The sequence below is a fragment of the Acomys russatus genome, chromosome 14 (genome assembly GCF_903995435.1).
Source record: "Acomys russatus chromosome 14, mAcoRus1.1, whole genome shotgun sequence".
In the NCBI taxonomy this organism is placed as follows: domain Eukaryota; kingdom Metazoa; phylum Chordata; class Mammalia; order Rodentia; family Muridae; genus Acomys; species Acomys russatus.
The window spans coordinates 16753637-16778362 of record NC_067150.1 but is presented as its reverse complement, the minus strand read 5'-3'; the positions used below and the strand labels follow the sequence as shown (position 1 = coordinate 16778362).

General features: G+C 48.2%; 2 protein-coding genes across 3 annotated transcripts in view; one reads left to right on the top strand and one right to left on the bottom strand.

The window, feature by feature from the left end:
- Nucleotides 1-24726, bottom strand: part of Prkcsh (protein kinase C substrate 80K-H) — an 827425-nt gene that overhangs the window by 423087 nt on the left and 379612 nt on the right. The window lies entirely within an intron of this gene.
- Nucleotides 1828-20376, top strand: Rp9 (RP9 pre-mRNA splicing factor). Its single transcript, XM_051156081.1, has 6 exons — nucleotides 1828-2107; nucleotides 10261-10291; nucleotides 11880-12009; nucleotides 13833-13924; nucleotides 19221-19282; nucleotides 20099-20376. The coding sequence occupies exons 1-6, from the start codon at nucleotides 1980-1982 to the stop codon at nucleotides 20298-20300; spliced, it is 645 nt and encodes a 214-aa protein (XP_051012038.1). The 5' UTR covers nucleotides 1828-1979; the 3' UTR covers nucleotides 20301-20376.

The window sequence follows — 24726 nt, the reverse complement described above, 5'->3', positions numbered from 1 at the left end:
CTTAAAAAAAAAAAACAACAACAACAAAATGAGATCACCCCACGTAGCGGACCCCCAGGCCCCACGCCATCACAGTGGAGCAGTCATCTCATGGGAAAAAGCTTGTCCCCTAGAGTAATAAGGAAGTGCATCCTTGCAGGACAAGGATTGAGATAACCAACCATAACAGGGTTTGACCAAGAGACTTAATTACTGGTAACTGACCCATTAGAATTAGCAGCAGAGACTGGGCTGGACTCACAGAGCTCTGCCAAAGGCCAGGCTAACGCCTTTCCTGCTTTGGGACTCCTGGTCCTCTTTGCTCTCTTTGTGTGAGTGTGCAGCTCTAAGTTGGAATGCTCAGAGTGAGACTCTGGTCATAGGACCACAGGAGAAAGAGCAAGGCTCAAACAAGGGTGCTCCTCAACAGGATGCACGGGGTGGGTCTGCTTTTATGTTTTACTTGCAGGACCAGAAATCTTGGTTGAAAACCACATGAATATATTAACTTTGCGTTTTCACCATCAATCAGTTACTCTGGAGAACTGGAGGTTTTGTAGGAAACATTGTTTCCTTCCCGGAAGGGATGAAGGAATCCACAGGTAACAAGTACAGGACGAGGATCCAAGAGCAGTAGAAAGGCGTTTAGTTTAGAAGCACACACTGCTCTTTTTTAAATTTTTTATTAATTTATTCATATTACATCTCAATGGTTATCCCCTCCCTTGTATCCTCCCATTCCTCCCTCCCTCCCACTTTCCCCTTACTCCCCTCCCCTATGACTGTTCCTGAGGGGGACTTCCTCCCCCTGTATATGCTCATAGGGTATCAAGTCTCTTCTTGGTAGCCTGCTGTCCTTCCTCTGAGTGCCACCAGGTCTCCCCATCCAGGGGACGTGGTCAAATATGAGGCACCAGAGTACGTGAGAAAGTCAGACCCCACTCTCCACTCAACTGTGGAGAATGTCCTGTCCGTTGGCTAGATCTGGGTAGGGGTTTGAAGTTTACGGGCCTGTATTGTCCTTGGCTGCACACACTGCTCTTGCAGAGGACCAGAATTTGGTTCCCAGCCTCCACATAGGGTGGATCGGATGGCCTGCAGTTCCAATTCTAGAAAGCCATCGTCCTCTTCTGGACTCTGTACAATCACTGTACCCCACCGGCACCCCAAATATATACATGGAACTTAAATCTTTTCTCTTTTTCCTTTCAGACAGGGTCTCCCTGTGTAGCCCTGGCTGGCCTGAAACTCGTATTGTGGACCAGGCTGGCCTTTTTCTCACAGATTCGCCAGTCTCTGCCTCCTGAGTGCTGAGATTAAAGACAAGATGTTTGCCACGTCGCCCAGCCACAAATACTTAAAACCTCAACAATATTTAAAGAAAATTAAAGCCGGGCGTGGTGGCTCACATCTGTAATCCCACCCCTCAGGGAGGCAGAGGTAGGCGGATCTCTGTGAGTTCAAGGCCAGCCTGGTCTACAAAGTGAGTCCAGGACAGCCAACTCTGCACTGAGAAATCCTGTCCGCCCCCAAAAAAGAAAGAGCCGGGCATGGTGGCATGGTGGTGTACGCCTTTAATCCCAGCATTTAGGAGGCAGAGGCAGGCGGATTAATTTGAGTTCTAGGCCAGCATGGTCTCCGAGTCCAGGACAGCCAAGGCTAAGACAGAGAGACCCTGTCGCGGAAAACCAAAAAATAAAAATAAAAAGAAAGAAAGAACTGAAGGAAGGAAGGAAGGAAAGAAAAAAGAAAATTAAAAAGCAACGCGCTCCAGAAGTGGGTGTGGCCTGCAGGCGACTTGGAGCACCCGGCAGCCCGGAGGCCCCGCCCCCTCGCCCCGCCCCGCCCCTCTTCGGTTCCGGCAGGCCTCCGGGGCCTGGCTGCGAGTACGCGGCTGGAGCTTTAGGCTCGGTGGCGCGGGCCGGTGGGACGTTGGCGGGTTGCGCCGCGGGGCGGAGGAGGCGTCCGTCCGCCTCCTCCTAAGCCCGCCTCGGGGGACGATGTCGTCCGGGGCCGGGTCTCGGCGGCCGCGGGAGCCGCCGGAGCACGAGCTGCAGCGGCGGCGGGAGCAGAAACGGCGGCGGCACGACGCGCAGCAGCTGCAGCAGCTCAAGCACCTGGAGTCCTTGTGAGTCGGCGGCGCCGGGGACGCAGGGCCGGGCCGGGGGCGGGAGCCGACCGGGGCGGGGTGGTCGCGGCCTGGCGAGCCCCGGGCTGCGTCCGCGCGAGGGCGGCCGACCGGTGTCCCCGCCACGGCGACAGAGGCGATGGCAGCCGCCGCGTCCGGAGGCCGAGATCTGAGCCCCGAGGCTCCCGGGCGGGAAGCTCGGGTGGATACTGCGGACGACGCGCGGGAAGGAGACGGAGCGGGGACCCGCGGCATTTGTAGTGTAGAGTCGTGCGTAGATGAGGGCAAGTGGCCGGCCTCTGGACCACACATTAAACCAGGATAAAAGTCAGAACCAGGGGAGTAGAGGTTTGACGTGGCCGAGCTTGTGAGGACTGGAAATTGGAGGAGAGGTTTACTTGTAAGACAGACAGGTCGGTCAGTCTGTCTGTCGCCTCTGTCTCTGCCCACCCCACCCCACCCCCGGCGCCCCTCCGTGTGTGTGTGTGTGTGTGTGTGTGTGTGTGATTCCTCAGGTGCCATCCACCTTGGTTTCAGACTTATTTTTTAACTTTGGCTTGACAGGTCATTGGCTCATTAAGTTTGTATGTTATTTCCTTGCTTTTTCCCTCCTATATCCTCCCACACTACCCCGTGTGTCTTGTTGGCTTCTTCTTAAAACAAGGTCCCGTGTGATCCTTCCATCTTAGACTAGAGCATGGCCTCTCAAATTCAGTCTTGGTAGGATCTTTGAATGCTGACGGATGTAGAGCATTCTCAACATTTCTCAGAGTTGGCTATATTTTGATTTTAGGGCCATTTCAGAAATTGTTGAGGATCTGTCCTAAACAAAAACGTAACAGAATGTGAACATTTAATTAAAGACTTACTTATTTTATATTGTGTATGACTATTTTGCCTGCATATTTGTACTTACATCACCTGCATACGTGGTGCCAGATGAAACTAGAAGACAGCTTGAATCCGCTGGACCTGGGTGGGATTCAGTGGAACTGGACAGTTGTGAGCAGCTGTGTGGGTTTTGGGAACCAAACCCGGGCCCTCTGGGGGAGTAGCAGGTGCATTAACCGCTGAGCCAGCTGCCCAGTACCACAAAACAGGTTTTTTATGAAACTCAAGACAGCGACTACAGCTGCAAATTTTTTTTCATGGTTTTTCGAGACAGGGTTCCTCTGTGTAGTGGTGACTGTCCTCGATTCGCTTTGTAGTCCAGGCTGGCTTTGAACTCACAGCGATCCACCTGCCTCTGCCTCCCAAGTGCTGGGATTAAAGGCTTGCACCACCACCGCCTGGCTACAGTTGCAATTTTTAAAATAAAATATTCCGGGCCAACAAGAAGGCTCAGCGGGTGGTAGAGCCTTGCTGCCAAGCCTGAAGACCAGAGTTCAATCCCCAAGACGCACATGGCAGAAGGCAAGAACTGACTCCTGACCTCTAACCTCTACACACATGCCTTGGCACATACATGTGCGTACACATATGTGCACGCTGAACAAATATAAATAAGTATGTAAAGTGTAACATACTAATATATTCTAACTGCGTGAAGGTAATAGTGAGGTAATGCTTACAACCCAGCAGTGACAGTAGGAAAACACTGAAAGTCTGTTCTCCTTGACTAAACTGTCGCTGGCGTGAGAACCTGCCTCTTCAGGGTTTCGGCATACGCCAAAGACCAGCTGAGACGTACAGCCGCGCAGTTGGAACCACCACCAGGTTCTTGCCATAGGCTTTCCAGCTGCCAGCACACGCAGTTACTGAAGCCTGCTCTCCTAAAAGCATAGAGAGCGCTGAGGACCCATGGTGTGGACTGTTGTGATAAGTGCATTTGATGACCCTGATTCACTATTGTGAGGATGAAAGAGTTTGGTGTCTGTAGAAATAATAGTATTTTTTTCCCCTCTATCATCCGTTCTAGATCCCAAATAATGGCACAGAAACCTGTTAGATTTTTTAATGAGCTTTAAGCATTGTAACTGGTAGATATTTGTCTGCTCTCTCCCAGTTATGCTAGCCTGGCCACCTCCCAGCCATGCGTCCTTTTATTGCCTTGGCCTTCTGCTGGGATTCCTCCTCATCTTCCCTCTACTCTCTCCTCCTCCTCCCTTCTCCCCTTGGTCCCTCCCTGAATCCTCCAGACTGGGGACAGAAGTCCCTCCTACAGTCTCCTCTGCCCACTCATTGGCTCTTAGACTGGAGAGTCTTCATAGACTTGACAATGCCCTTGCCTAGACTGCCACTAGATCTCCGGCGCAGTCTCAGTAGGAGGGACTTCTGTTCCCAGTCTGGACCTGTTGTAGTTTCCTATTGACTTTAATCACCAGCTTACCATGGGGAAACTGGATTGCTTCTGCACAGTGGAGGGGAGGAAGGGCGTGTCTGGATGCAGGATAGCCTTTAGGACATCTCCTGGTGCCGCCATGCCCTGTGATTAAAGTCAGTAGGGAACTACAACAGCCCAATCCAGGCAGGATGGCAAAGGGCACACACCTGCCTGGAATGAAGACAAGGTTGCTTCCCCAGGAAAAGAGCCTACACCTGCTGAGGTGCTTGCTGAGGGTGGAGGAAATACTGAACTCGTAGCAGAGGAAGGTAGCTACAGTTACCAGCTAAGCCCACGTGACCAGTTGGAGAAACTAGGTTTATAATTGACAAAAGTGTTTCTGCCCTTTTTTGTTAAGGACTTTTGTTTATCCATATTTGCACACACATTAAGCTATATTTTTGTTTAATGTCTTCATATAATATGGCAATTGATTGAGATAATATCGGTGGTTATTAGCACACTTAAGTTAGGAGACAGTGTAAGAGTAAGCATCCCTCAGGGACGTTGCTGCCTGTTCTAAAACACATGATGCATCTGTGGCTGTACATCACATAGTTACATCCTGCTAGGTGACTCCTGACCTGGTCACTGTTTTCATTTACATTAAACATGATATAAAGAAATGTGGTTGACAAGAGGTGGAGTTGTGATCCCTAATCTTGTTGTCATCTCGGCTGCATCTGGGATCAGCTAAAAACCAAACAGCTGGGCAAGAGTCTCTTTATCAGGTCATCTGATGTAGGAATACCCATCCTAGTCTGGGCCACATGTAGTGGCAGTCCACATCAAAGGACATAAAAGAAGGAAGCTGTTTGCCTGCTTGCCCTTACTCTCTCTGGCAAGTCCATCCACCCTGCTGCTGAGGCACTCCTTCGTTGTTCCTAGAGCCTGCTTCTTTGGGATTACAACATAGACCATCCAGCCTTGTGGACTGAACACCTACTTAACAGCTTTTCTGTTGAGAGACAGCCATTGTTGGAGAAGTCAGAATTTAAGCCTCTCTAATAAGTCCCCATGTGTAGATGTCACTTTATCAGTTTGTCCCTCTAGAGAATCCTGACTAATACAATGTCTAATACTTCATATGCTAATTTTAAGAATAAAAAAGAATATAAAATTAACATTTATGAAGTAGAAAACATTTACTTCTTCTGAGCATTGGTTTGGTTTGGTTTTATGTTTTTTGTGTTTTGTGTTTTCAAGACGGTTTCTCTGTGTAGCCCTGGGTGTCCTGGAACTCACCTTGTAGACCAGGCTGGCCTTAAACAGGGAGACTCGCCTCCTTCTGCCTCCTGAGTGCTGGGATTAATGGTTTGTGCCTCCACACCTTGCTTTGAAAGTTGTTTTTCAGAACATCCTGTTGTTCTTTGTACTTGGTTTCCTTTTGTCTCCTCTATTGCCACTGTTTCTTATTTGCCCTTTTTGCAGTATTGGAGACTGAAGCAAGGGCTTGGTGAATTTTAGACAAGCACTGGAATACTATATCCCTACACCTACCTTTATTTTTTATTTTGAAATGAGGTCTTGCTAAGCTGCCCCCTGTGTAGGCCAAGCAGCATGTGAATTTGCCATAATCTCTGCCTGGGCCTCCCTGACAGCTAGATTCCCATGCTTGCACCATCAGCCCTGGCTGGCCATGTGCTTTTATTTCTGGCTTACATTTATTCAGTTACTTACTTACTTATTTGTGTGCGTGTGTGTGTGTGTACACACCTGCATGAGGAGGCCTTTGATACTATTTCTCAGGGGTGATCCAATGATAGTCTCTCATTGGCCCAGATCTCACCATGTAGACTAGACTAACTGGTCAGTAAGGCCAAAGGGTCTGCTTGTCAGTAACTCCCAGCTCTGGGGTTTTAAGTGTGTATGAGCTGGCCAGCTTTTATTTTTTATATAAGTTTTGGGGGGTTGACTCAGGTCCTCTTACACATAAAACATGCACTCTACTGACAGGTGTTTATCCACACCTTGTGGTTTTGTCTTGTCATTCTCTCTTTGTTGCCTGGATAGTCTTGGGTCTCTACTTACATACAGTGAAACCCTGTAATGTTAACCACAGAGTCACACACTAGGAAGGCCAGGTATGAGGACTGTGTTGAGTTCAGGGCCAGCCTGGGCTACATAGTGAGCTCTAGGCTACCTTTGGAAATATAGTGAGACCTTGTCTTTTAAATAAAATAAATAATCTTTTGTGGGGAAGGGAGTTTGAGGCAGGGTTTCTCTGTGTAACAGACCTGGCTATTCCGGACTCTGTAGACCAGGCTGGCCTCAGACTCAGAGATCTGCCTGCCTCTGCCTATCAGCGCTGGGATTAAAGGTGTCCTCTACCACAACTGGCTGAAATAAAATAATTTTTAAGAAAGAGAAAGAGGGAAGATGTTCGTTTGGAGATTTTGTTTTGTTTTGGTTGTTTTATTTTGTTTTGAGACTTGGTATCTGTGTAGCCCTGGCACCCTGGGACTCTCTATGTAGCTCTGGCTGGCCTCAAACTCACCGAGACCCACCCACCTCTGCCTCCTGAGTGCTGGGGTTAAAGTCACGTGTCCTTATGCCCAGCCGTCATTTGCTGACTAGCAGCTTCAGCATAGGAGGGTAGGGTTCCTGGGTGCTCCCCCCCCACTCCCCCAGTTTCCCAGAGTGAGCAAGGAGACTTTCCAAGTTTTCAAGGCTCTCTGCAAGGACCTTCTGTCCTCTGCCTGAAGTTGAGGGTGTGTTTGGCCGCCAGGAATCTGGGGCAATCTCCTGGCTATGAGGAAAGAGAAAGTTTCAGCCCCCTGGTGCCCATACTCTTGAGCTCTACCTTCTGAAGACCTTGGCTTCCTCTACCTAAAGAAGTCTCTTAACTTCTTTCCGTTCCCCACATTTGTTGAAATCAGGATTGTTGTTTGGATTCAGGGTACCGTGGCTTTATTTCTTACTGTCATTTTAAATGCTCTGGGAGGAAGACAGAGTGTTGTACGTGGGAACTCAGTCAGCCATGTTGGATGGGAAGCATCACAGTGGATTCTTACAGATGAGCTCCTTTGTTCACCATGAGGTGCTCTCTCAGGTCTCAGTCGGCTCCTCACCTCTTCTCTCTAGCCTTAGGCTTCTGAGGGAAACACGTCTGCTGCCCATCCTTCAGGTCTCTCCTCAGGTCTCCCCGGAGCTACCTGCCAGGCAGCTTGTCTCTGCAGTTCCCTCTGCAGTTTTGTGGAATGATGAATACTTAATGAACGCTTTAAATAAATCCTACTGAACATTCAACAGAAAAAGTAATTTAAAGTGAGGCAACAAAGATGGCTCGGCAGTTAAGAGCACTGCCTGCACCGGGCGGTGGTGGCGCATGCCTTTAATCCCAGCACTCGGGAGACAGAGGCAGGCAGATCGCTGTGAGTTCGAGGCCAGCCTGGTCTACAGTGCGAGTCCAGGACAGCCAAGGCTACACAGAGAGACCCTGTCTCGAAACACAAAAACACACAAACAAAAAAGCACTGCATGCTCTTGCAAAGAACTCAGGCTCAGTTCCTGGCACCCATGTTACAGCCTCCAACCACCTGTGCCACATTTGATGTCCCACTCTGACCTCTGCATGCAGCAGACATACATGTAGTGCACAGACATACATGGAGGCAAAACACTCATATGTTGATTTTTAAAAAGTAATTTAAAGTATTTCACAGAGTAAAGATTACCCAATTGTCCCCAAAGACCCATGACGGTAATCTGAGCACTGAGAAGGCTGAGATGGAAAAATGGCGACTGTGGAGCCAGGCTGGTGTATGGAGAGAGACTCCATCCTCGTGTTAATTCATGAATGAGTTCTGGAACCATCTGAGGTGTTTTTCTTTCCTACTGAGTTTGGCTGTTTCACTCCTCAGAACAACTTAGTACACGCACAGTGATACCACAGCAAGACCTCGGGGTATGAAACAGATCTTTACTGTTGTTTTTACATCTTAAGAATTAACTACAGGAGTTCCCTACACCTGTAGTTCCAGTGCTTTGGAGAAAGATTGTCATGAGTTCACGTGCAGCCTGGGCTACAGAGTAATAAGGTCCTGTCTCAAACAATGACGAAATTAACTAGTCCTGGAGATTGAGTCAGCTGCTAAAGAGCCCAGACTACACCACCAAGCTAACCCTCCATCCAAATGCAGGTTTGATGTCTCAGTAGGGAGTTCTTGTCTTGCAGTGTTGGGAGTCAAAGCCTTGGACCTGCTAGGCTAATGCTCCTCCACTGAGGGACCCTCCTAGGCCTCCAGTCCTATATTTCTTTTTCTTTTTGTTTTTTTGAGACAGAGTCTGATTGAACTCACTATGTGGACCAGGCTGGCCTTGAACTCAGAGAGCCACGTGCATCTGCCTCCTGAGCACCGGGATTAGAGATGTGCCAGCACACTCAGAGAGCCTAGATTCCTTAACCGTCACAGTGCCAACAAGTTTATTCTAATTTCGTAATTTCTTTATCACTTAAGTGATACTTTGAGGTATAGTATCTTTTTAAATGTTTGTTTGGTTTTGGTTTTTTGAGACAGGGTCTCTCTGTGTAGCCCTGGCTGTCCTGGACTCACTTTGTAGACCAGGCTGGCCTCGAACTCACAGCGATCCACCTTCCTCTACCTCCCAAGCGCGGGGATTAAAGGCATGCGCCATCACGCCTGGCTCAAGAAAATGCATTTTATTCGTGCATTTGCACTTTGGTATAATTGGACACTTGTGGTTCAGTGATGGATTGGGGGATGCAAGTGCTTTACCACCACGTTCCTTTTGGCCTTGATGCATGAGTGGCTGCTCATGAACTGTGTCTCCAGCCAAAGAAAGGAAGAGGTTTCTACTGGTTTTGCTGAGTCAGTCTCGTGTCACAATGCATATAGCTGCCCTTGTGAAAATATTTTAAGTATCTGCTTTGTAACAAATCTAAGAAGCTAACTTTGACCCCATCCAGCCATTTACCTTGCAACCTTGAGAGGTCAGACCTTCCCCTGACCTTTCAAAGGCTCTGGGTCCAGGGCGTTTCCAGTCCTTCCTTGTCCTGCTCCTTGTTCCTGGACATGCACTAGAGTCACATGGGAAAACAGCCTCAGCTGAGGACCTGCCACAGATGGGCCTGTGGGAAAGCGTGGGGACATTTTCTTGGTAAATGATGAATGTGGGAGGGCACAGTGGCAATGCCACCCTGGGCACTGGCTGTATAAGAAAGCAGCCTGAGCTAGCCGTAGAGAAAAAGCCTTGGTCTCTCTCACTCAGTGATAACCTATGCTAAACTCTAAGCTACCATAAACTCTTTCCTCTCCAAGGTGCGTTTGGTCGTGGTGTTGGTTAAGGCCACAGAAAGCAGCCTATGCCAATCCCCACCAAGTTGTTTTCCCCACATCTTAGAGCAGAAAACAGTAAACCGTTTCACTGATCCTTAGCCTGTTTCCTTGCTTCTCACGCCCACTTTTTATTTTCTTCTGAAGACCCCTGAAGCCCGGCATAAAAAAGGAAAAGAACCCACATATCCTTGTGCTTGTCTGTCCCTTCGGCCTCCTAGCTATGAGCACTTCCCAGGGGCTAGATAGGTGAGGCACAGGCTGACGCGGCCTTCATGGGCATCTTGGCGAGACTCAGGTTGGTCTTTGAGCATCACTGTTGCTCCTGCGCTGCCACTTGCCCCAAATACAGTGTGAATCTGCAGGGCGGACACTGGCCTGGGTGTGTGTGTAGAGGGGGGGCGCAGGCTGTGGCAAGAAAGGCTGGGGTTGGTCCCTGGTCTGCAGCAAGTCTCTGCTTTGCTCTGTGTAGATGTGCGACGGGGCTTTCTGTTGACATGTTTGATGACTGCTTTTTATGTTTAATTTTCTAGTTACGAGAAACCTCCTCCTGGGTTTATCAAGGTAAGCAATCGTAGGCTTGGCTACCCTACTGAATATACTTGTGGGCTTAGTGATTTACTTGGGGGGAAATTACACAGTTTTCTTTCTTTTTTTCAAACTTCCATATCAGTGGTTCTTAACCTTCCTAATGCTGCAACCCTTTAATACAGTTCCCCAGCTGGGCGTGGTGGCGCACACCTTTAATCAATCCCAGCACTAAGGAGGCAGAGGCAGGCAGATCTCTGAGTTTGAGGCCATCCTGGTCTACAGAGTGAGTCCAGGATAGCCAGGGCTACACACAGAAACCCTGTCTCGAAAAACAAAAGCAAACAAACAAATAATATGGTGACCCCCAACCATAAATTATTTTCGTTACTACTTCATAACTGTAATTTTGCTGCTGTTATAAATTGTAAAGTAAATGTCCGTGTTTTCTGATGATCTTAGGTGACCCCTGTGATGAAAGGACCATTCAGTCCCCAGGGTCACGACCCACAGGTTGAGAACCACTGCCTTATATGTAAACATTGTATAAATACCCCGTGAACCCCAGTTTTGGACTGTGTCACAAAGCTATGCCTTCCTAGAAATTTACTGAGCTATCATTCCCTGTCCCAGGGACTAGGATAAACACACGGGAGGCCCTGAGCCTCAGCCCTCTGCTGTCTCTGGCAGGATCTTCTAGGAACTCTGTAGTCCACTTTACTTGTCTACCTCACTCAGCCATCACTACATTTAGGCTCAGAGTCTTGAGTACCCTCAGCTCAGAGCCTGAAAGGACACACACTGCAGCCTTCAGGGCAGCCTGGCCACAGAGTCTGTGTTTCAGTAGGAGGGGACTCAGAGAAGCAGCAAAAGCCAAAAGACTTGGAGTAAATGAAAAGTTTTTAATAACCAGGAAGTAGCCGGGCGAGGTGGTGCACACCTTTAATCCCAGCACTCGGGAGGCAGAGGCAGGCGGATTGCTGTGAGCAGGCCAGCCTAGTCTACAAAGCAAGTTCAGGACAGCTAAGGCTACACAGAAAAACCCTGTCTAAAAAAACAAAAAACAAAAAATACCCACAACCCAGAAAGTAAAAAAATACTCCAGTTCGTTGGAGAAATCCCCATCAGAGACACAAGTAACTCTAGGAGAAACGGTGAGGACAGACTTCTCAGGGTGCCTTTTGACTCTGCCTGCATCATGGGAAGAGTTTGCCCTCTCCTCAAAGGTATCTTTTTTTTTTTTTTTTTAAGAGCTGTTTTAATGTGACAGTCTATCTCTGGTGTTCTAGAATGCCTTTCCTCCTTCCACCGATTGTGAAAAAATGAAACCTTTTGGACATATTTTATGTCAGAGTATTGTGGCAGTCACGAGTCATTCCTGCATGAAGCCTGTGCTTCGTGTCAACTTCCCCAATATAGGCCGAGCTGCTCTCTGTGTAGTTCCTTCACTAATAGTTAGTGTCTCTAGTTCCTGGGGACATTACTAAGGTGGCCCTTGTCACACAATGAGAGGAAGCCACACAACAGTCGCCTCCCAAGCGGAAGCAAGGTCAGAGTCCTGCCTTGGTTTGGGTTTGTTGCTTCTGGTTTTGTCCCGCTGCTCACACACTGTTGTCTTCCTTAGGAGGATGAGACGAAGCCAGAAGACTGCATACCAGATGTGCCGGGCAATGAACACGCCAGGGAATTTCTGGCGCACGCACCAACTAAAGGACTTTGGATGCCACTGGGGAGAGAGGTCAAAGTTATGCAATGTAAGTGACATCTCTGGCGGTCTGTCCTCTGTCACTAAACAAGATGCGTGAGGGTGGGTAAGTCATGACAGTTCTGACGGCTGCAGGGTCTACGGAGCGCAGCATCAGTGTCCTGGCCTGTGTTCCTGCTGCATCATACATGATGAGGCGCTGGAGGGAAACACGCACAGGGAGTGACTGCAGGCCTGGCAGACAGTCCTGCAGGACTAGTCCTTGTGACTAAAACCCACCTCTAAGCTCTTTTTTTTTTTGTTTTTCTTTTGTTTTGTTTTTCGAGACAGGGTTTCTCTGTGTAGCCTTGGCCGTCCTGGACTCACTTTGTAGACCAGGCTGGCCTCAAACTCACAGCCATCTGCCTGCCTCTGCCTCCCGAGTGCTGCGATTAAAGGCGTGCACCACCATGGACTTTGGCCCAGGCTTTCAACACATGAAACTTTGTGGGACAAATCAGATCAAACTACAGCACTCCTCTCTCCATGCAGGTTATATGCCATACTGTACAGTACCATGCCTCTTCTATGTGGCTGGTTCTATGCACATGGGGTGTGTATCTGTATGTGGGTGGGTGCGTATGTGTGTGTGTGTGTGTGTGTGTGTGTGTGTGTGTGTACATCTATGTGTATGAATATGTGCGTGTGTCTGGATGTGCGTGTGTATGCATGTCATGTATTATCTGTGTTTGTGTGTATGTGGTGTGGGGGTGTCTGTCTGTGTTTGTGTGTATGTGCATGTATGTCTCGTGTGGGTGTGAGTGGGTAGTGTGGGCTTGTGTAGGGGTGTGAGTGTGTATGTGTGCCCCAAGAAACCTACCTTTACCCAAGAGGGAGGGGGGAAGGGTGGATTTGCACACATGCATGAATATGTGAGTGGTGTGTGTGAGTGAGTTGTGAGCTGAACATGGTGGCGTTTAAAAAAGAATCTTAACAGCCTGACGTGGTGGCGCACGCCTTTAATCCCAGCACTGGGGAGGCAGAGGCAAGTGGATCCCTGTGAGTTCGAGGCCAGTCTGGTCTACAAAGCGAGTCTAGGACAACCAAGGCTACACAGAGAAACCGTGTTTCAAAAAACCAAAGAAAAAGAGAGAGAGAAAACAAAGAAAGGAAGCTACTGTAAGAAAAAAAGAAAGAAAGATATTGTTGTCATGTGGCTGGAGACACGCCAAGCCACTCCCTAGCTGACCTAAATTCTTAACCCTCAGATTCAGAGCCATTTCACAAATAAAAAGGATTCGTTCCACTCTCTTTTCTGATGATTCTTACATGCCTGCGGTTTTTGCATGAGTTGACATTTCGTTCATGTGCATCGCATGTACACAGCAGCTCATGGAGGCTCTCGGGGAGACTAATGTTGGAGGCGGTTGTGAGCCAGCATTGGGTACTGGGAGTCACCATTGACCCTCTCTTACAAATGCAGTGACACACATTTCAGCGCACATTCACACTTCATGGCACTTCTGCATTGGACCACTTCATAATATGTGATGATGGAATGTTTACCCCCAACCTGACAAGACTCAAGGATGTGTAAGGAAGCCATTCGCCAACCCTCAGTGTGTTCCAGGACCTTCCTGTTTCATCCATTAATGCTTTGTGTTAGAATTGGGAGACAGAGGCAGGCGGATCGCTGTGAGTTTGAGGCCAGCCTGGTCTACAAAGTGAGTCCAGGACAGCCAAGGCTACACAGAGAAATCCTGTCTCAAAAAACAAAACAAAACAAAACAAAAAAAAGAATTGGAGTCTAATGAAAAACTTGAATCTGCTGAAGTATTGTCTCAATAAGGTGTGAACAAATTATCTTACAGAATTGCTCTTCTTTGGTCTTAGGTTGGCGTTGCAAGCGGTATGGCCATCGAACAGGAGATAAAGAATGCCCTTTCTTTATCAAAGGCAACCAGAAGTTAGAACAGTTCCGAGTTGTAAGTATAACAGTTACCACAGATGGTGAAGGTTAGGTGGGTCGTCACTACTGAACTGCTGTGTGTGTGCATGCCCCCAGGGGCCTTCCAGCCAGACTGTCAGATAGTAATACACCCGTCAGGCAGTGTGCGGCAGATAACCAAACACTAACAGGGGTCTGGATGTGTGGCTCCTTTGGCAGAGCGCTTGTCTAGCATGCACTGGCTCCAGCCCCAGCACCGGGTAAAGCAAGCGTGGTGGTGCACACCTGTAACGCCGTCACGGGGAGCTAGGGGCAGAAGATCCTGAGTTCAAAGTCAATTTTGAAGCCAGCCTGGCCTATGTGAGGCCCTGTCTCTGAGAGGAAAGAAGAAAAAGGAGGGGAAAGACTTATTCCTAAAGAGGTCAGCAGTATGAGTTAGGAGAACTGAAGTTCACGACTTATCTGAGCGATTTAGTGAGATCTTGTATGGAATGGAGAAAGGAAGTTTGAAGGGCTGGAGGTGGACGTGTGCAGCTCAGTGGTGGGGCGCTTGCATAGCAGATTGAAGCCACAGCACTGCAGAAAATGAAAAACAAAGACAGAGACAGCTCTTCCTAACCTTAGGAACAGTGATCCATCTTCTCAAAGCCAACTCTGTAGGTTCAAGCCCTTCTTTGTAACTTACTATCTATAAATTCACATTTATACATTACTCAGGTAAGGGGTTTGTTCCGGGTCCATGGAAACTTAGTTGTGCCTTTTGAGCTGGAAGTGTGTGTTTGCTAAGATGACATCTCCTCACGATATACTCACTGGTCACCTCTCGGACATGTGCATTCATATCCAGTAACTAATTCTGCCAAGTAAGGCACAATCTGTGTGAGTGCAGTCAGGTTATTGGTGTAGCTAACATGGGTCAGCAGGGCCAGGTGTGGTGACCCATGCCTCCCGTCCAGTACTCAGAAGTGGCAGGAAGACCCTGTGTGAGACGAGCATGGGGCCCATAGCAACAGCCTGTCTCACAAAACAAGCGCCAAAGCACATTCTCCAGGGATTAGGGAGATGACTTAGCGGATAATGGCCCTTGCCAAGCAAGCACAGGACAGGAGTGTGAATCTCCATCTTCCATGTACATGCTAGGGGGGTGAGGCAGCCGATCAATGCCAGTGCTCAGAGGGTAGGAACGGATCCCTGTGGAAACAGCTAGAATAGCTGTCTCGGGCTCTGGGTTCAGTTGAGATACCTTGCCTCGATGAATATGACAGAGAGCACTGGAAGAAGATTCCTCATGTTAGCCTTTGCATATGCAAACAAAGCCACACACACAAATGGATGCACCTATAAGCAAGCACATGGAAAAATATAAGGAAACAAAATTCTCAAAAAAAAAAAATGAAAACTGAAAGTGTTGTCTAGACTTTGTGCGATCCTAGAGCGTGAGCCCAGGGCCTCCTGCATCCCAGGGAAGCACTGTGCGCGCCCGCTGTCCTAGCCATGGAGTTGGGGTCTTAAAGACTGCAGACTGTTAGGGGAAAGCAGTCTTAAACACCTGAGAGAAGGGGCTAGAGAGATGGCTCAGAGGCTAAGAGCACCGTCTGCTCTTCCAAAGGTCCCGAGTTCAGTTCCTGGCAACCTGGCAACCACAGGGCGGCTCACGACAACCTGTAATGAGATCTGGTGCCTTCTTGTGGTGGGCAGGTGCGCATGTGGGCAGAATACTACATAAATAATAATTAAATCAGCTTTTAAAAAAGAGTGAAAACAACCTGTGGCTGTGTGTGATAGCACACTCCGTTAGGTCCATCACTCCGGCAAGGCACTTTGATCTCTGCGCTTGAGGCCAGCCTGGTCTCCATAGAAGGTTGCCGGCCAGCCAGTGCTACACGTATGTCTATTACATATGTCTTATCACTCAAATTCTTTATAAATACACCCAAAATTAACAGTAATTATGCCTGGTTGAGAGAATAGATTATTTCATGTTTATTTTTACATACTTATTTGCAGTGCGGTGGTTGAGCCAAGGGCTTATTTGTCAGCTGTGACAATCCCTGAGGAAACAGCTTCTAAGGAAGAGAGGCTGACTCTGCCCCAGTCTCAGTCCAGAGCTGACTCCAGTGCTTGTTTAAATTGTTCTCTTTTTTTAGGCAGGATTCCCCTGTATTTCCCAGGTTGACCTCAAAGTCAAGATCCTTCTTTGTAGCCTCCCAAGTGCTGAGGTTACAGACTCCGTCTCAGCTGCCTGATGTGCTGCTTTTGACCCGAGGTGAGGCAGACCACATGGAGCAGAGGCTGTGCCTGAGCGAGGCCTCTCCAGCCCCCTGACCTCGTCCCCACAGCAGTCCGTGGGTCCAGGCTCCTCAGGCTGCATGACCAGTATTTCCTGTCTCTCCTTTTCAGTTAAGACAGTCTTAAGGCCTGGTGTGGCGGTGTCTGGTTTTAATCCCAGCACTCAGGAGGCCAGCCAGGGCTACAAAGAGAGTCCAGGTCAGCTAGGGCTCTGTGTAACAGAGACGCCCTATCTTGAAAAACCAAAAAAAAAAAAAAAAAAAAAAAAAAAAAGAGACAGTCTTGGGTAGCTCTGGCAGGGCTTGAGCTTGCTATGTGGCCAGGGATGACCCTGAATATACTTCCCTGCCTCTGCTCACCTTCAGCACCACCCTAGCTCTGAGCTTGTTTTGTTTTGAACACAGGGTCTCTCGCCCAAGCTAGTTCCTATGTAGTTGAGTGTGACCCTGAAGTTTTGATTCTCCTGCCTCGCCTCCAGCATACTGGGATTACAGGTGTGTGCTACCATGCTGGGGAGCAGACCCAGGGCTGTGTGCCTGCTAGACAAGCACAGTCCATACCCCCAGCCTGTGATGCTGCTGCCAGTGGGTGGTTCTAGGCTGGTGTTTCATAAGATCTTTCTTTTTTCCCCATTTTGTCTGTGTGTGTGTGTGTGTGTGTGTGTGTGTGTGTGTGTGTGTAAGAGAGGGAGGGAGAAAGAGAGAGAGAGAGAGAGAGAGAGAGAGAGAGAGAGAGAGAGAGAGAGAGAGAGAGAGAGAGAGAGAGAATTTGCCACATCACTAATATGTAGAGGTGAGACAACCTAAGGGTGCTGGGATTAAAGCTGTGTGCCACCACGCCAGGCTGGCCTTCAACTTTTGACCTTCCTTCCTCAGCCTTGTGAGTGCTGACGTCACAGGTGCTTCCTATCGCTCAGTGTCAGATGTCTCAGCATCTATGCTGCTTTTCTCAGTTGTACAAGATCTAACTAGCTCAGGCTAGCTTTGAACCTGCTAAGGAGCTGAGAATGACCCTCCTACCACTCCCAGCTTATTTTGAGACAAGGCCTCACTTTGTTATCCAGGCATAAACCAACCACCATGCTCACCTTACAACACATTTTATCCACTTAAAGGACTATAATTATTATTATTTGAGCTTTTGGAGTCTCACTGTGTTTTGAGGCAGCTATTGGATGGCCTGGAACTCACTCTGCAGACAAGGCTGTCCTGTAACTCGGGGCAGTCCTCCTGCTTCAGCCTTCGGAAGGCGGGGATCACAGCTGTGTGCCACCATACCCAGACTTTATTACTATAAACACCTTAAGGCTACAAAATAACCCTCCAATTAGAATATCCAGGAAACAACTGAGTAGTCCATATAAATAAATATAGCAGGGACTGGAAAGACGGTCAGTGGCTGAGAGCACTGGCTGGTCCTCTAGAGGACATGGTTTCTATTCTCAGCACCTACATGGCAAGTCACAGCCCTCTGCAGCTCCAGTTCCAGGAGTTCTGATGCCCTCTTCTGGCCTCTTCGGGCACTGCATGCATGTGGTGCACAGACATGCAGGCAAAACACCCATACATAAAATAAAAATAAGTATTTATAAGTATTTAAAAAATCCTTATCACATTTGAACCCAAAGCCTGTGTGGGCCCAGCTAGCACTCTGCATTTGTGCCCAGGCTTTGGGTTCAAATGTGATAAGGAAAAAAACTTGTTGTTTTTTGTTTTTTTGAGACAGTTTCTCTGTGTAACTTCCCTGGCTGTCCTGGAACTCACTTTGTAGATCAGACTGGCCTCGAACTCACATCGATCCACCTGCCTCTGCCTCCCGAGTTGCTGGGATTAAAGTTGTACACTAGCACACTCAGCATTTCTGAGTTTTTTTTAAAAAATAGAAACCAAAATCACAAAATTCTCACTACAGGATCTCACTGTGTAGCCCAGGCTGGCCTAGAACTCAAGAGTGTAGCCTGCCTCTGCCTCTTGAGTGCTGGTATTAAAGGCATGCCACCATGCCCAGCCCTCCTGTGTCAGTCTTGACAGTATATTCTTTCCTAATCTGTACTGTTGCTTTGATTTGAATGGCATGTTCTTGTTCTTTGCAAATCTATGTGTAGTTTTATGTCGTCATTGTTTTTAAAAACAACATTTTAGTTTTTATTGAAGTACATGTGCAAATGTATACCATATATATGTGGAGGTGCCTACAGAGGCCAGAAGAAAGTGTCAGATACCTTGAAGTTACAAACATGTGAGCTACCTGATGTGGGTGCTGGAAACTGAACTCTGGCCCTCTGAAAGAAGGTCAAGTGCCTTCAACCACTGCAATCTCTCCAGTCCAGTTATTTTTATTTTTATTGCAAGTCTGTGTTTATGGAAGTCAGAGAAGTCTCTTCCCTTCCACCACGTGGGTCTGGGGCCAGCAGACTTGGCAGCAAGCACCTCTACTCACTGAGCCAGACATTCTTCTTTTTTATTTAATTTTTTAAATTTTATTTTTATGTTATGTACATTGGTGTTTTGACTGTATGTATGTCTGTGTGACAGTGTCAGATCCCTTAGAACAGGAGTTACAGACAGTTGTAGCTGCCATGTGGGTGCTGGGAATTGAACCTGGGTCTTCTAGAAGAGCAGTCAGTAGTGCTCTTAACTACTGAGCCATCTCTCCAGCCTCCAGACATTCTCAAGATGTTAAGAATGCAGAAAAGGAAAGCTGGGTGTGGTGGGGTACACCTTTAATCCCAGCACCTGGAAGGCAGAGGCAGGTGGATGGATCACTGTGAGTTCGAGGCCAGCCTGGTCTACAAAGTGAGTCCAGGACAGCCAAGGCTACACAGAGAAACCCTGTCTCGAACCCGCCTCCCGCCCCCTGCCCCTCCCCAAACTGAAGGCCAGTTTGGGCTCTGTAGCCAGTTTGACGGCATCCAGGCTAAATAAGAGTTTCAAATTTAACAAAACCAATCTACATCAAATACTGGTTTCCAGACCTAGAGGTTTAATTTGTACATAATAGACCAGTCCGAGATAACTAACCAGCTGTAACCTCTTTAACCCTAGGCACATGAAGATCCCATGTACGACATCATCCGAGAGAACAAAAGGCATGAAAAGGATGTAAGGTAAGGCTGCCCCGTTGCTCCCAGTGTCCTCTTGAAACCTGAAACCAAACAGTGTTATAAACACGTGTTCTGGTGTGTGGGGGAGTGTCAGTGCTTTAACTGAATAGCTGGGAGAGCAAGGTTTATCACGGAACAGAGGGGTGGGGTAACAGCAGGCCAGCTCCTCCCCCCACCTCTCTCTCTCTCTGTGTGTGTGTGTGTGTGTGTGTATGTATGTGTGTGTACAGTGTCTCAGCATGTAGGCCAAGCTGGCCTCAGATTCTGGAGTTTCCTGTGTCAGCCTCTGGAGTGCTGGCATGACCATTCCATGTCACCACACCCTCCGTGATTGACTCTCTGGGATTTAGATTACCTTTAGTGCCATTGAAAGTCTGAGCTTCTGTTAATTTGTTTTTAGATAAGATTAAGGAGAGGGGATGGCATGCAGTTCAGTCGGTAGCGTGCATGCAGCATTGCATGTAGGAGGTATTACAATACACACCTGTACCACCAGTCACTTAGGAAGTGAAGGCCAGAGGATTAGAAGTTGAGGCCATTCTTGACTGTGTAGAGTTGAGGCTAGCCTGGAATGCACTGAGACCTGTCACGAGAGATAAAATGGTTTGTGACTTGCTGTTTTGTAGCTCTTGAGAAGCTGCATTGCTGTGGGACTGGGCGGTGGGCATGGCGTGTGGCTGTGCGTTTGCTGGGAGTTAGGAGGGCTGTAGGGCACACACAGACATTTAGGACAAAGAAAAGGGCCGTCTTTAGGGAGGTCATTACTCATGACCCCAGTCACTGCTGCCTGAGTGAAGTGTTACTCTGGGGCCTGTTTAGGATCCAGCAGCTGAGACAGTTACTGGAGGACTCCACCTCCGAGGACGATGGGAGCAGCTCCAGCTCTTCCTCGGGAGGCAAAGAGAAGCGCAAGAAGAAGAAGAAGAAAGAAAAGCACAAGAAAAGGAAGAAGGAGAAGAAAAAGAAGAAGAAACGAAAGCACAAGGCTTCCAAGTCCAGTGAGAGTTCAGACTCGGAGTGACAGCTGATGGCAGTGATTTCAGACCACCCACAGGCGGAAGAGCAGGGCTGCCCTGAGAGCAGCTGGCTAGACGGGACGCTGGCCCAGCTGTGCACTCACCACCTGGTGCCAAGTGACCCCCACAGAGCAGGTGGGCTCCCATTGTGACTGCCGCTGCCAACAGCATCTGTGCCCTCTCCCCATGGTCACTCGTGTCTGTGATTGCTTACTAGGCCACCTATGGGGGAAGTGACAAAAAGACTGAGAAACACTGGGGTACTGCCACAGTTTTGACATCCAGGTGTGGAACTCAGTTTCCATGACCCCTTCTCTGCGGTTCGAAATAATAAAAGTTCATGATTTATTTTTTAAAGGTAGTCATTATTAATACAGACAAATATCAAAGCTATATACTCCTTCCCCCCCCCCCCCACCGCCCCAGTTCCAGTTGACTTGCCACCTTGCATTGGAGTTTTTCAGAAACACATCATGTGGACCTAGGTGTACACACAGGCCTCCAATTCAGTTCACAGCATCCTGAGCTGAGTAGCAAGATCTGATCTTTAAAGAAGAAAAGGAAAGTATCTCACAGGGCATCAACATAATACATGGGGATGTTTTATTTCATCTTGACACTGGTCTGACTGTGTAGCTCTGTCTGGCCAAGAGCTGCCTATGTAGATGGGCTGACACTAACTAAACTCAGAGATCTGCTTATCTCTGCCTCCCATGTGCTAGAATTAAAGGCATTTGTCACTATGCCAGTATATGTAGGACATGTGTGTGTGCCCCCCCACAGTCCCCCTACCCCTCCCACTCCACCTCCCCCCATGCATCCAGGCCAGAAGGACAGCCTCAGGTGTCAATCTTTAGGTACCTTTTTTCTCTCATAGTCTTCACTGGCCTGCAGCTCACCAGGAAAGTAAGGCTGGGTGGCCAGTGCAGCCCAGGGAGTCTCCCATCTCACCTCCCTAGCACTGGAATGGCAGGCACACTCCACCATGCCGATCTTTTTCTCATGGGTCCTGATGCTTGCTTTTTATCTACAAATGGCCTTATGTGGTAACTGTCAAGTTCATAGCTTTTTAAGGTTAGCAGTCTGAAAGGACCCTAATAGCACCAAGTACTTGCTGCCTTCCAAGAGTCAGCTTAGTGGCACTACTGTTACTACCCAGACTGCTACCCCTTGTTTGTTTGTTTTTTCAAGACAGAATTTCTCTGTGTGGCTTTGGCTATCATAGAACTCACGCTATAGACCAGGCTGGCCTTGAACTCACAGAGATCCTCTTGCCTTTGCCTCTGCTGGGATGACAGGCACGTACCACCACCCAGCTGCCGCCCCTTATTTTAAGTAAACCTCATTCTATAAAAACAAAAGCTAGACAGGTGGTGCACATCTTTATCCCCAGCACCTAGAAGGAAGAGGTGTAAGTAGAAATCTAAGTTGGAGAGCAGCCTGGCTGCCAGGTGAGATCTTGTCTCAAAAAGAACCAACCTTGACAGCCATACACAGAGAAAAACCAGAAAAAGAAAGGAAAAAAAGAGAAAGTGCAGATTTCTTTCCCCTGTCATTACTTACTGACTTGAGGGTGGAGTTTTCCTGTACCAGTGAAGACACTTATGTCTTGTGTTGCACTTACTGTGTCTTAAGAGGTGCTAACTAAGCTAGGCATGGTGGCGCAGGCCTTTAATCCTAGCACTCGGGAGGCAGAGGCAGGCGGATCATTGTGAGTTCAAGGCCAGCCTCGCCTACAAAGCAAGTCCAGGATAGCTGAGGCTAACAGAGAGACCCTATCTCAACTAAAACAACAACAACAACACACACACACACACACACACACACACACACACACACACACACAAAACAAAAAACAAAAAAACCCTGCAGACTCAGAAAAGGGCTGGAAATAAAGCCAAGGGAAGCATTAGATCACAGAAAACACCCATAAATTCCTACCTCATGTTGCACAAACACAACCCACCCATGCAGCCCTGGTGTGGACTGACTGGGGCAGAGGTCAAGGGGCATGACCCATGTGACTAGAGACTTTTCCAGCATCAGGTCCTCCCCCAGACCCTTATTGTAAATCTGTTTTTCTCAGTCAATTCCATCTTTATTGACTTTACAAATAGTTTTGATGCAGTCCTGGGGAGATTCATGCACGCCTTATTGTGCATTCAGGACTGGGCTAATTATCACCAGAACAGCTTTCACTATTCACTGCTGTACTTAAATAGGCCTAAAATAAACGTCAGACTCCTGACGTTTGAACTAACACCAACTACTAACTCAGGTTGGGCCAAACTGCCTTCTTGCTTCTTTGGCTCATCTTTCTATAGCCCATAAAGAGCAGAGAGAGGACTCCCCAACCCTCTCACCCCACAGCCACAGTCAGGGGTTGGGCTGGAGATGGCTCAGTGGTTAAGAGTACTCGCTGCTCTTGCAGAAAGCTGTGGTTTGAATCCCAGCTTGCAAGTAGTGGCTCACAGCCATGGGGATTCGACACTCTCTTCTGAGATCCGTGGGCACCAGACACATCAGTGGTACTCAACAAACATATGGGTAAAGCATGCATACGCATACAGTAAGTGAAATGAAATATTAGCTCGGTGCGCTGGCACATGCCTTAATCCCAGGAGGCACTTGGGAGGTAGAAACAGTTCATCTCTCTGAGTTCAAGGCCAGCTTAGTCTACAGAGCAAGTTCCAGGCCAGTCAAGAGACAGACCCTGTCTCAAAATAAATTGCCTAAATGTAATTTGATTTGGGGGCAGGAGGGATGGCTTATCAGTCAGGGAGCACTTGCCCCTTTTCCAGAGGATTCTGGTCCATTCTGAGCATCCACCTCTGTCTATATCACACTGTCTATGATTCCAACTCCAGGGAGAGCTAACAGCTCAGATCCCCAAGGACACTGCACTCGTGCACACAGCCACATGTGGCTACACATAATTTACATTTTTACTTTAAAGTGGGGTTGGGGTTGGGGTTGGAGAGATGGCAGTTAAAAGCACTGGCTGCTCTTCTAGGAGGCCCAGGACTCACATGGAGGCTTACAACCATCTATAACTCTAATTCTGGGGTACACTACACCCCTCTTCTGCCTCCATGGCCAGTGGCCACACAAGTGGTCCATAGATACACACGTAGGCAAAATACCCGATACATATAAGGTAAAATTTAATGGCTGGAGATGGTCCAGTGGTTAAGAACACGCACTGCTCTTATACAGGACTTGAGTCTTGTTCCCAGCACTCACGTCAGGCAGCTTCCAAGGGCCTCTGTTAAGTCCAGCTGCAGGAGATCAGGCTCCTTCTGGCCTTTAAAGTTAAAAAAGAATCTTTAAAAGAAATTGTGAAGCAAGCCGGGCGTGGTGGCGCACGCCTTTAATCCCAGCACTCAGGAGGCAGAGGCAGGCGGATCGCTGTGAGTTCGAGGACAGCCTGGTCTACAAAGTGAGTCCAGGATGGCCAAGGCTACACAGAGAAACCCTGTCTCGAAAAACAAAACAAAACAACAAAAAAAAAAAATTGTGAAGCTATTTCTGGGAAAATGTGTCTGCAGTCACAGCACATAGGTCGAAGTAGAGGATCAGGTCAAAGTCATACACACGGATACACACTGTTTAAAGCCAGCCTGGATTCATGAGCTTCTCTCTCAGAAGGAAAAATCTGAAATAATAAAGGAATGTCACAAAGAACTGGAGACACTATGGTGGCAGACCCTTAGTTTGAGTCCCAGGCCAGGAAAAAGATCAGGGAGAGCTCACTGGATAAAATAAGCCCAAGGACCCAGTGCTGGGGGAGAGGAGAGGGAAGTGGATAAAATGGGCAGCTCTCTGGCTGGGGAGATGGCTCAGAGGTTAAGAACACTGTCTGCTCTCCCAGAGGCCCTGAGTTCAATTCCTAGCACCCACATGGTGGCTCACAACCATCTAGAATGAGATCTTGTGCCCTCTTCTGATATGCAGGTGTACATTGTGTACATAATAAATATATAAATCTTTTTTTTAAATGTTTAAAACAAAAAACAGGCAATTCTCGGGCTCACTGGCCAGTCAGCCCAGCCAATCTGTGAGCTTCAGATTCAACGAGCTGGGTGTGGTGGCACTTGGGGTACAGAGACCGGCCATGAACTCTGAATTCCAGGCCAGCCTGGCCCACACAACATAGGCTGACACCCAATGACTTCTAGACGACACACAGCACACAGGTGGACCAGCATACCGACATACCAGCACACATCATGTATAAACATACACCACTCGGAGACACACATCGAGCATATACATGCAAGCATGCATACACGACACATATGCATCACACCTTGTAGATTATAACCCTATAAAGTCAGCTGACAACTGAGCCCACGAAGCCAACATCCTATTCACCTCGCATTTCCAGACTGCACCCCACCCCTCTCCAGCCTTTAGATCTACCTTTGCCAT